The sequence below is a fragment of the Notothenia rossii genome, assembly GCF_949606895.1.
Source record: "Notothenia rossii genome assembly, chromosome: 11".
Lineage (NCBI taxonomy): Eukaryota > Metazoa > Chordata > Actinopteri > Perciformes > Nototheniidae > Notothenia > Notothenia rossii.
The window spans coordinates 46930813-46942911 of record NC_136910.1 but is presented as its reverse complement, the minus strand read 5'-3'; the positions used below and the strand labels follow the sequence as shown (position 1 = coordinate 46942911).

At 37.6% G+C, this 12099-nt stretch overlaps 1 protein-coding gene across 3 annotated transcripts in view; it reads right to left on the bottom strand.

Annotated features, from left to right (window-relative positions):
* Positions 1 to 3563, bottom strand: part of exd3 (exonuclease 3'-5' domain containing 3) — a 51720-nt gene extending 48157 nt beyond the window's left edge. The window contains exons 1-2 of one of the 3 annotated variants that reach the window (XM_079659860.1): positions 3254 to 3563; positions 2106 to 2165 (exon numbers count right to left, since the gene is read on the bottom strand). In XM_079659860.1, the coding sequence (XP_079515986.1) occupies positions 2106 to 2165; positions 3254 to 3256 (63 nt within the window). In that variant the 5' untranslated portion in view covers positions 3257 to 3563. The remainder of the gene's footprint in view (positions 1 to 2105; positions 2166 to 3253) is intronic. The other 2 variants (XM_079659858.1, XM_079659859.1) reach the window with 2 other exon arrangements.
* Positions 3564 to 12099: the final 8536 nt, after the last annotated feature.

The following is a 12099-nucleotide window of genomic DNA, read 5'->3' as shown; positions in this document are numbered from 1 at the left end:
CATTGGGACTGTCAGTTAAATGTAGTAGTACAATGTTTTTCTCTGAAGCAGAAGTAGTCAGTTAGTAAATAGAATACTTACATTTTATATATATTGTTAGGTGCTTTGGAAGCTCTTTGGAAGGTATTTCGGGAAAGAATAGTAACGTCATTTAATATTTGTAATAGCTACACATGGAAATAAACCTATGTTTGTTCTGACCCTTTAGATGAGTGGCACCCTGAGTGTGAAGTTGTTTGTAAGAGAGATTCTCAAGAAAGCTGCAAACAGCAACACCCCAGGGTCAGGCATTCAGCCCTTTCCTAACAGACATGTTTTGAACGTGCACTGCACCAGTGTAGTAATTGGGCTAAGATGTGCAAAAACCCTGCAATGGTCCCCTGAGAGGTCCTTTAATTTCAAGCATTTGAATAGCGACACAGATTCCTTTGCTGTTTTTTGTGCTTCTCTGCTGTTATACACCCCACTCCAGCCCATTCATCCCACTGACGACCATGCGTACATGCACAGGGACACACACAAACACAAACAGCACAGCCCACTTCACTTCAGTCTCACTGTTTGGGTGAGGAATGTGGAGCATGTAGCTTCTTTAGAGTCCAGGCTGCTGGATGAATGACAGAGCTGGAGGCTCCCCATTCATTGCGACATAATAACCTCCATCACCACGTATAAATACACGGACACACATACAGTACATGCACTCATTCACCTTTTTGTGAGAATGTATTCATTTGAAATATGAGAAAACAAATGCGGCATTTACAACTCATGAATTGAGTCTCGATTACGGCTGTATAGAATTCGTTTTTTTTTTTTAAACCTTAGAAGCTTCTATTGAGGTTTTTGAATAAAACTTTGAATGGCAGTTGACATATTCAAACTAAATCATTAATCTTAATAAAGAGAGAAATTAGATTATATGAAGTAGTCTTGCGTTTTTTATGAAGGCAATCTCTTAATGATATAACTTGTCCTATCTCCCATTGTGTGCAGGCAGCCGGAGAGAAAACTGTCTTTTAACCACATCAAAAATAGTTTTCTGAGGCTAAATTTGTATTGGAGCAGAATATATTGTTAAACACCAAAATGTTGGGAATTTAGAAAATGATATCATTTTTAAATTACATAACATCAAGGCTATGGGGGTTTTGAGAATGTTTGGATCACACGAGTCAGAAACAAAACTACACACTGACCACTTGAATATATAAAAAATAGTAATGAAAGTGTAACCTATCTTTAACAGCAAGTATGCAAAAATACCAGGTTTAAAAAAATTACAAAATCTAAATGTGTATGTTGTTAGCTCTGCGTTATTTATTAAGCTATCCTATCCTCCAGCTCTTGAAAAAACAATAAAGGTGACATACATTTCAATACAATTTGACAGACATTAAATCCACACACGGGCCTAACTGCCTGAAACACAAAGATCAAGTGTCTAAATGGGGCATTTGGTGTCACTACAGCCACCAGAACAGCTTCAGTGTGACTTGGCAGAGAGTGGGCTAACTCCACTGGAAGGATGCCATCACATTCTCCTACAAGTACTTCTCTCCTTTTGTATTTGGTTGTTGGAGCTAAAAAACCTTTCAACAGGTGCTTTGATTGAATCTCGAAAATAAGGAGAGTACAAGTAATCGCAAAATGCATTGCTTGTTAAAGCGTTGATGCATGTCAATTCCTTCTCCAGAATTTTGTACAACTTGGACTTTCTATCCAAATGAAACATACCGACAGACAGTGAAACAAGATTGATGATATCATTGTACACCCCGTGGGCTCATTGTGTACAGAAAAACTAATGTTGCTAAGAAACCAATTGAAAACAAAGCTACTTACAGACATGAGTCAAAGTTAGTAACTACACAGTGGAACCACATGTATCTGTCACTATAAAAGAGATGACTTGTAAAAAGATGTATAGTTGAACAAGTGCTGAAAACGGTTGGTTGGAAATTAAAATGTAATTTATCAAATGACCTAGGATTTGTTTATAGTCAGTAAACATATTTTGTTTTAGGCATATATATATATATATATATATATATATATGATGTAAATAATGAAAGAACTGTCCGTTTAAACTAAGTGATACATACACACTGTCTCTGGAGTAGTGTTGTCCATTTCAGTCCAATGAAAGGTGTGCTGCTGTCCCTCTGTTGAGGAAGACACACAACACAACGCTGTTAAAAAAAACCCCACAATTGCTCAAATCCATTTGCTTTGTACTACTTTTATTTGATTAGTTTGTTATGATTATTATCGTTTTCCCTTATTGTTCTATTTGCTTTTATTTGGAATGGTTTTCTTCTGTTTTAAAAAGAAATATTATGAGAAGCCTGGAAATACCATGTTTTGAAACCTTACTTGTGAAGAAAAAAACACAAATTTGAATAACAATAAAGGCAGTTATGAGATTTTGTTTGCAAAGTATTTATTTGTGCACCACACAATGATATGGTAAAGAAGCTAAAGTATGTAGGTCAAGATATGACACCCTACAAATAGCTTCATCTATGTATTTGCTCTCATTTTTGTTCAGCAACAACTTTCCATTGTCTTGAATTATGTCAAAGCTTTAGTTATAATCAAACCAAGAAAAAAGAAGATGTGTTATTAATGCAGCAGTTTAAAACCAAACTTCAAGGAAAACTGTAGGGGTTATGAACCAGTTTCGCTCATGATATCATTTCTGCACACACACCGAAACCTGTGGGAACAGCAGCCTGAGAAATGGCAAGAGGCCAGCTGGCTATGAGACTTGATTTTAGGCTGAGGATGTTTTTTAGGCCTGAAGTCTGTTTCTATCAGACCGGCTTTAGCTCGCAGCACTATCCAGGCAACAGCACGTTTTCAGGGGATAGTGGAGGATGAGAATATTGGGTCTTGACTGTTTTTATTATCTTCTATCTCCACCTAGTGGTAATACAACACACACCCTACTTCCTTAGTGTTTGTTGTCATACTTTCTATTAGAAAACATTAGCTTGTCTGACACAGCTAACTACCTAATGACACCCACACGTGCGGTAAAATGATTACTGCTCGAGCTAATTCAATGCTAACATAATGCTTGTAGTTTGGACGACGTCGTTCTTTGTTTTAGCTGGTGACTCACTTTAGCCTAGCTAAAACGTCACTGTCATGTTGCTTCCCAGTACACCGTACATTTGATGTTTCAGACAAGCAAAATATATTTAATTACGCTAATGTTAAGTTATTTTATTGATGCGTATGAACTCACCATGTGCTACTTTCTTCAATTAGCTGTCGTCAGGTGGACTGTATGAAAGCTACCTTGCTAGTTTTACTTTGTGAGCAACATTGGATCCAATGTGATGATTGCTTTCTTTGCCCTGAGTTTAAATCCAAGGCTCACATTGCCGTCACTGTCCACAAATGCAGATTTAATCGCCGATCTGAGGACTGTGACTTCTGCAAAATGCCATACCTTTAACATTTAACATGACTTTCAAACTTTTCTGACAATGATTTTCTTTTGTTTATCGGGAGATAGAAACACACTTAAGGTAAAGCTGCCTGTAGTTCAGTACTTTGGGAAAAAGTAACCCTTTGGAAGTTCTCGCTCTTCTGCTTTTTTTCAGCGGAAGCTGTCTTTGCAGGCTGAAAGTGCGATACTGCCATCCTCTGGTCAAGGGAAATATTTAGGCTTTTTTAACAAATTTGAAATGGTTAGTTTATTATTTCGTTTTCAAAAGAGAAGGATCAAAGAAAAGTCGACAAAAACCTAGGCCTTCCGATTTGTGTATCACAACTCTTTCTTCTTTTTTTTGCAAAAGAAAGGCTGGCAAAATGTACATCTTGAAGGACTTAATTTAAATAACAAAATCATATTAATGGATTACATTTTTTCATGTTTGTGATGTGTCTTTTACAAATTGATGGTAAAAATAATTAAAAGATGAAATATTCCCCCCACCCGTAGCCCCTTTTACTTTTTTAAAGGATCTGAGAACTTCTTTCACCACTGGTGTACAGAAGCCTACTTATTTGGGGTGAAAACTGCGAACCAGTACAAAACTGGCCACAGAGCTAACTCTTCCCTATTGATTGATTTATAAAAAAAATGCTACGTATTATTTCAAATACGCATATTCTAATGTGCTGTATACTTTAAGAATCCTCCATAAATCAGCATATTGGCCTTATTGAGAATATCCAAACATACATTTGCTGTTTACACAAATTGTATCCAATTCAGAATAGTCATGTTCTGAATAATAATGGAATAGAGACAAAAGAAGTTAAAAGCATGCATTTTATTATAGTACGTTTTTGCGGTTGATTGATTAATGTCAATGAGAATTTTAATCAGCAAGCATCCAATTGATTTGACGTGAATGTCTCCGACTCACTATCATGATGATGAAACCGAAACAGCTGTCAAAGGGTGCTACCCATGCTTAGCACAGCAAAGCAAGGCAAGGCAACTTTATTTATAAAGAACATTTCACAACAAGGCAGAGTTATGTAGGAATGAGTCCTAAAACCCGTAAAGGAGTAGGCTACGTATTTTAGCACTTTGGGTCCTGAGTGTTTTCGAATGGGTTTTTGGTTGGAGGCCTAAAAAAAGGTCATTGGTTAAGACAAGCCAAAGAGAATTAAACATTTAATCCTCCAACAAATTCTAAATACCCCACTTGTCAATAACTGTATATTCTATGTGTCATAAAAAAGGTGTCTAAAAATTAAAGTAATGTCATTTGGGATTTCAATGTAGAGGAACATTCTATGGATCTAGTATAAGATCATTCTACGGTTCTATGGCTGTGAACATGATAGGGAAAGAATTCAGCCCAGGTTCAAATTACTGTGTGAACTGCTGCAATATCAAATCTCCCTGAAAAGTAAAATATTTTCAGATGAAATCGCCAATGTACTTGTTGACTTTCTTTGCCACGTGGTTTGCAAAACTGGCAATACATCAAATCGCGGCACAATATAAGGCTCAATTGTTCCCCGAATACCAAGTGAGAAGCAAGGATTCAATGAGAACTGCTTTCATCGCGACGCGATGTTTACAGTGAGAACAGCTGTGAGGTCCGTGCAGAAAGCAGAGCAGTGTGTAAAATATATATCACTCAGTATAACAGGCGTACTCTCTTTATTTGCTTTAGTTTAGTAGATATATACAAACAAAGAGTCGATATCTTTCTAAGACCATTTAGTGCTTCACATAATAAAATACACAACGGCTGTAGCCTGATTATGCTTTAGAAGCTGTAGGTGGGTGTGGTACAGTGTGTAGGTGTGTGTGGTACAGTGTGTAGGTGTGTGTGTTGTACAGTGCGTACATGCGGCGGACAGACAGGTCTCAGTTGGTTTGGTATCCTACGCTTACTTTAAATACTTGTAAATACAACTTTTGGCCCATACTGTAATTTCAATTCCCCATTTCAGCGACCAGAGAGAGAGGGGGGATATATCCAGTCTCTGATTGTGTTACGTTATTATGAGAGTGCTCTCATACATGTTTGATTCTGAAATTGTATATATTTATAAATATATGTGTGTGTATGTCCGCATCTGTAGCCTGTTATTGTCTCATTATACCGCACTGTGAATGAATTAAAGTAAATATATAAGTCGTCATGAACACATCTGTCCATCAGACAGAGGGCTGCTGTGCCTCCTGTCATCATCGATGGACGTCTCTTTAAAATGACCGCTCAGAGGAGAGGAGTTCTAATTTCTCTAACTGCCTGCTGCGTCCCCTCCTCTCTCCTCGGTTCCCCTCCTCAGTCCTCCGCTCGCATCTCCTGTGGGCGGGACTAAGTATCGAGGATAGGAGTCGAGGAAAAGAGTCGAGGAGGGGAAATGTGAGTATTGAGAAACCTCTATTGTGTCTACAAAGACCAGGGGCCGTATTGACAAAGGATCTTAGGGCTAAAAGTAGCTCCTAACTGGCGAATTTAGGAGAAACTCCTAAACATAATGGGCGTGTCAGTCTTACATATTTAGGACTCCTAATTTTATTCACTAAGAGCAATTCACAAAGTATTTAAGGCCTAAAAGTAGCACCTAAGTTTAGGAGAGCTTAAAAGTCCTCGAGAGGACTCCTAACTCAGTAAGACCTATTCACAAAGAATCTGAAAATGGCTGCGAGACTAAATGTTTTGGAGACAATGGAAGACTGTGAATTGATCAAGAGATATAGGCTAAATCGTGAGGGTATTGTTAAAATGTGTTCTTTATTCTCGCGTCCAGGAGAGAAGCTTTAAAATGAGACTAAATGGAGTCTCTGAAAAGATTCAAATGGGATACTTTAATTAAAAAAGGCGCGGTAGTGTTACAGACAGAATATTGTTCCGTCAGACAAACAGCTGTGGTCCGGTTCTCCTGAGCAAGAAAGACAGCGGATCTCTCCCCCGGCGCTGCTATATATATCCTCTGCTGGCTCCTCCCCGCCAGCCGGCTCACCTCGTCTCCAATGTCCGTTATTGCATTTAAACAGAGGATAGGTTCTTTTCACATTCAATATATGCTTAACACGCCGTTTCTCCTCATATTCTCTTTCATCACTTTTCATTTAACACATTCTAAACGCTGTAATCAATACTCTAAACAATACTTCTCGGCTCGTTTGGTTGCCGGTCATTCCGGATGTTGTCACATGCTACTCGTCTGTAAACAATAATGTATTCAAATAAACTGTACCTTCATTTAATATTCAGCATGGTAATATCTCGACATCTATCGTTGTAGTGTTAAATCAGTAGGTTTCGGTTTTCACCACACCAAGTCATTTCGCTCCTCAATTCACCTCTTTAGGAAATCGTATATTAGCCACATGCTACATGCTAACCGTAGATGAAGGATTTTCAGAATAAAAGCTTAACTGCTTGTGCACAAGAATTTCTGGTTTTTCACTATAAAAGAGCGTTTAAACTGACGGTATGTTTAAGCTACATTATACCATCAAAACATTGATTTTAATTTCTAACAGTCCCTCCTTACACACCTAAAAGGTGTGTATAATACTGAAATCAATGAGTTCTTCATCTGAACTTTGCATATTACATATCTCATATTAACAAACATACAATCAAATGGAATGGTTTCACAGCCGGCTTTACAAAAATACAAAATAAATTCTTGTCTGTGTTCAAACATAAAAGTTGTCCCTTGTGCATAACTTCTAGTGTTTACATTCAATATCATTCTTCGAAATAGCAGCAATGGCTTGGTATCAGAACATTTCTTCCTCCCTCCTTTCACAGAAACCGTTCTCATACCACGCTCAGTGTTAAGGCACTTGTTTTTACAAAGTGAAAAGAAACAAACCATTTTAGAATAGCAATGATTTATACAACATGAAATCTACCATATTAGAATAGTATAAAATAATAATGTCAAATACAATGGACTATCTTAGAATAGTGTAAAATTAATTGGAATAATAAAAATATACTATCTTGGAATAGTATGAAGTAAATTGAAATGGATTCACTCCATTTTAATTTTGCTCACTTCTTCACATGATTTCATCATTTAAAGAATCACATCGGCTGGACATTCATTGATCAATCTCATCTCCGAACATCCATATCATTTAAACTAACTCATCATTGTCATCCACATCTGTATACGGGGTGGGTCGTCTTGTTTTGCTAGCATTTGTAACCGTCTCCTCCTGAGAAATTTACCCTCCCTCCTTTCGTACCATTTAAGGTATGAAAGTAATATGTTCTCTAGAGGGGGCCGTTGTGCGTTCTACTCTGGGGTACGGCATTCTAGACAGTCATTTCTGGGAGAAGATTTTGGTCAGTTACAACAGTTGTAGAGTTTCATCACTTAAAGGTTCCTACTCATTACCTTTGGGTGGTCTGTTCTAATGCAGTGATAAAGTCCCTGAAATGGTGTGAAAACCGTTGGAATATCAATAACTCATACTAATTTATTTTCAATTATGGTCTACTTAAATAGCTATGCTAACCCCTTTTACAGTGTGTGGAACCTTGGGTGCCCGAGCATGTGATAATTACTCCCTCCTTTAACAAGGATTTTAAAAACAGAAGTCATTTCATTAATGGTTTGTAGTTTAATTCAGGAATTTACACCTATGGCAGATATGTTTCTCCTTTAAATAACATCTCTAAATGTCAGGTCATCTGGTGAATGGATGACCTTTAGGAGCTGGTGGCGCTTGTCTTTTAAAACTCATACTCTGGTGCCGTGCGCTCCCTCTGAAGCTGCAAGTAAGATTTAAAACATCTGCAGAGTGGGTTGAGCAACCCCTTCTCCCTAAACGATGTTTGTTGTAACAAATATGTACCATCACAATGAGTGATCCAAGGCCCCGCATGTATTACTCCCAACTACATTAGTTTTTTTTTTTTTTAAATTAAACTTTGCTTTCGCTCTTTGCCCAGTGTCATTTTAAAACTCTACATCTTGGACGAAAAACAAATGTTATTTCCACCTTAATCTTCCCTCCTGAGGTAATAACCATGCTACAATGGAGAAATCAATACTCTAGATTGGAACACCATCTTTGGCTTGGTACTAGCTCTACCTTTAACATTTTCCATACAAATAAAGATTTGTCTGCTTTTATAGAGTGGTTACTAAAACCATCCCTTTAAACTGTAGGTCTATACTGTAACAAATTAAATCTTCCCCAAATTCACACATGAATAAAAAAACTCTTAAAGAATAATTTGTTGATATGATGAAAAGATTGAATAATATGTTCTACCCTCAGTGTGTTTTTAGGGTTATTTAATAGTTTCCTCTTTTTTCTTTATAAATTCACCAATTGATTAATTCATGGCTGATAAATCTTTTTCTTTACGTATTTCTCGTTGGTGAATAAGTGTGTTTATGTGTAAACTCACTCACTCCCGTTTTCCTTCTCTCCCCCTCTGGTTGTCGCCACGACCCCCTCACATTCTGCCGGACCATGCCAACTCCTCCGTTCTTTCCTCTCCTCCGTCCACCTTCTCCTCAGTCCATCCGCTCTTGGATCCTTCCGCTGTAACTCTTCTCAGTGTCCCATCTGCTTTGCTTTTCATCTCCTCCTTTACAGTCTCTACTTTGTTGCATGGAGGGCGTATTCCGCTCTCATGTCCCACACTCTGCTCTTGTGCCCAAATCTTGTGGCTCAGCTTGGAACTTCATGTCCTGTGGGGGACCGATGAGAGTGTGCCTTTTTATGTCACCTGGTTTTGGTTCTTGGTGCCTCAGGTGGAGATGGTTCTGGATGCAGCGTTGGAGTTGTTGGTTCAGCTCTGCTTCTCTGTCTGTTCGATGGAGGAGGAGGAGTCTTCCGTGGTGAGGTCTTTTGTCTGCTTGGACGATGGGGTCGTAGCGTTCTGACAGGTGGAGAGAGAGAGATCTCGGGAGGCATTACGTATAGTTAAATTCTAACACACTGAGGTAAAATAAATCCAACCTTTTCCACTCTATTTTCCTAACCATACTATCCATCTTAGTTGTTAAATGCCATCTAAACACAATTCATGTCTACTAATAATTTTACCATATCCCTAAACATTGCCTTCACCCACTGTAACATGTTTATTCCAATTAACTCTTTCAGGAAACCATTTTCTTCTATACATTTAAATACCTAGATGTTTCAAGCACCACATATTTCACACACTATAAAAGAACGTCTCCATATTTTCTCCATCACTTTAAATCTCACTGTTATTTAGAACCGTAGTAACTTTTGTGACTGGACATATCTGCAATGTCGCCACTATCTGCTGGGGAATCTTGTTCATAGAGTTTGTACGTACAAAGCTGTACTTGTGGGTTAGTAGCCTGTGTCTAACAATCATTTTCAATAATTGTGCTCAGGTCACCGATCGGTTGTTCATAGCTTAACAGGGGGTGTTTCTGGTACAGACTAAAACATGGATCCAGTGTATTTAGAGATTCCCCTAATCTGTAAATCCCCATCACTTACATATCCCAATCACTTAAACCCATCTCATCATTTGATACAAGAACTGCATATAAGGGGGTGAATCATCTTGATTATAACCGCCTCTTGTTTGGGACCGAGTATTTCTAACTCCTCCTCTTATTGCTCAGCTGATCTTTTGGCTCTGGGGATAAGTGAAAGTCTCTGAAACCCAGCTGGAGTCTTGTTAGTGATGTGGGCATTCTATGAGTGAACTAATGGATCCATGCCTTACATAATATTGTACTCCCCTTCCAACCAGAAAGGTGCCAAGTGTAATGAGCACAATCAACAATGCTATTCTGACTCTTATCCCTAGGGGACCCCACAATTGGTTTGGCTTTGTTCTCATCATCTCTATTTTAAACCTGGTTGTGTCCGTTACAGAATTTAAATAATGAGTACAAAAACAACATAACAAATTGGACTCTTTTTACAGATGTAAAACAAAAAATAGGTATTCACATTAATGTACAATCTATAAAAATCTATAGACAATTTGTCTTTTGAGCTGTTTCTATCTTTATCTTATTTCTATTTATTGTTTTGTTCCAGCTCTGCCAAATCAGTCCTAACTCCCAATAATGTTCTGGAAGTTGCCAGTGAAGGGTGACAATGTGTGAGGTGGTGTCAATTTGCTCCTTTTTCTTTACCTTTAAACCGGAGCGCGTGTGAAGTTTGTTACAACCTTTCACGCTTCCGTCCACCGGGGATGAGCCCACTGTCTTTTGTGAACTTTCACCCTCACCCAATCACCTGGCCGAACAGGAGTCTCTTCTGGTGTCTCGTCTGGTATCTCTGTAGTTTTCCTAGCCTGTGTAGACAAAACTTGCATAATATTACTCAGAGTTCTGACATATTCATCCACTTCTATTTGTCTAATATCTAAAACTGGACCACTCCCTCCTTGGAGAAGGCCCGAGCTTCGGCATACCTCTTGTTGACTACATGTTATTATTTATTAACTACAACGTCACTGAAATCAACATCTCTGTATAATCATGACACTCCCTCCTTTGAGCATAAAATGCTCAATTAATATTGCAATGATTACCCTATTCTGTACAGGACATGTAAAACTCATAACGTTGCATTAAATAAATATAACTTCTCCGTGTACCCACAAGGGGTACAAAAATATCGTATGATTTATGGTTTTCTGATGGTATAAATGCATATTCACTATAAAAAAAATCAGCAATTAGCACTTCTAATAGTTTACTTGTTTCAATAATGGCTTTTGTAATGGTATTATGCGTCATCGTTGCTGCGAAAAACAATACCCCTGGTGTCGCTAATGCGTCTCAATAACTCTAGGATTAGAGGATTGGTTGACACTGCTGAACTAACATATGATAAAATAATATTTCTCCAAACTGGAGGGAAAATATGAACTATTCTCTCAGAGAGTGACCTGCATGAAGGGCTGGTGCCCCTCACTCAAATGAGATATTGCCTTACGCACAACACCACAAATCAGTAAAGTTACTCAAGAATAAATAAATAAAGACTGATTCTTGAAACTGTTAAAGCATCTGATCTGATTTTTACCCTTTCCTTGATATCTGCAGTTGAGCCTGGCCCTGCGTCTAGTCTCAACTTAGTTTGTTTTGGTGACATGTTCTCTAATTATTTATTAACCTATCAAAGATGAAGCACTAATCTTCTGACTAGCACCGTCGTTGCTGTTCGTCCGAACTTTAATTTTTTTTTTTTTTTTTTTTTTTTTGCTCAAAGTTTTATTATTTTTATAGATGTCTTTTTTTTTTTTTTTAAGTTTAAGGTAAAATATTAATAAAGTTAATTAATATATAAAAAATATGCAAAATTAAAATATGAAATGTTAAAATAAAGTTGTACCGTGTATGGTTTTGACTTTGAAATATGAATTTGGTTCAAAATCACAATGTTATGGTGTTTCCGCTATTTGGGTAATAATTCTGTACTACCACCAGAGTGCGCTATTTTAAATTCCAGCTTAATCCACTAGGGAATAGCTGTTTCAAAACTGACTCGTTTTTGACAAAGGAGAACGGTAGTTTCCTCAAAAATATCTTTAAAATAGGAATTTACACTATGGTTAAACAACACAACACATAACCGCCAAAACACATTTGCAAAGAAGAATATTCACAATGTTATGGTGTTTCCGCTATTTG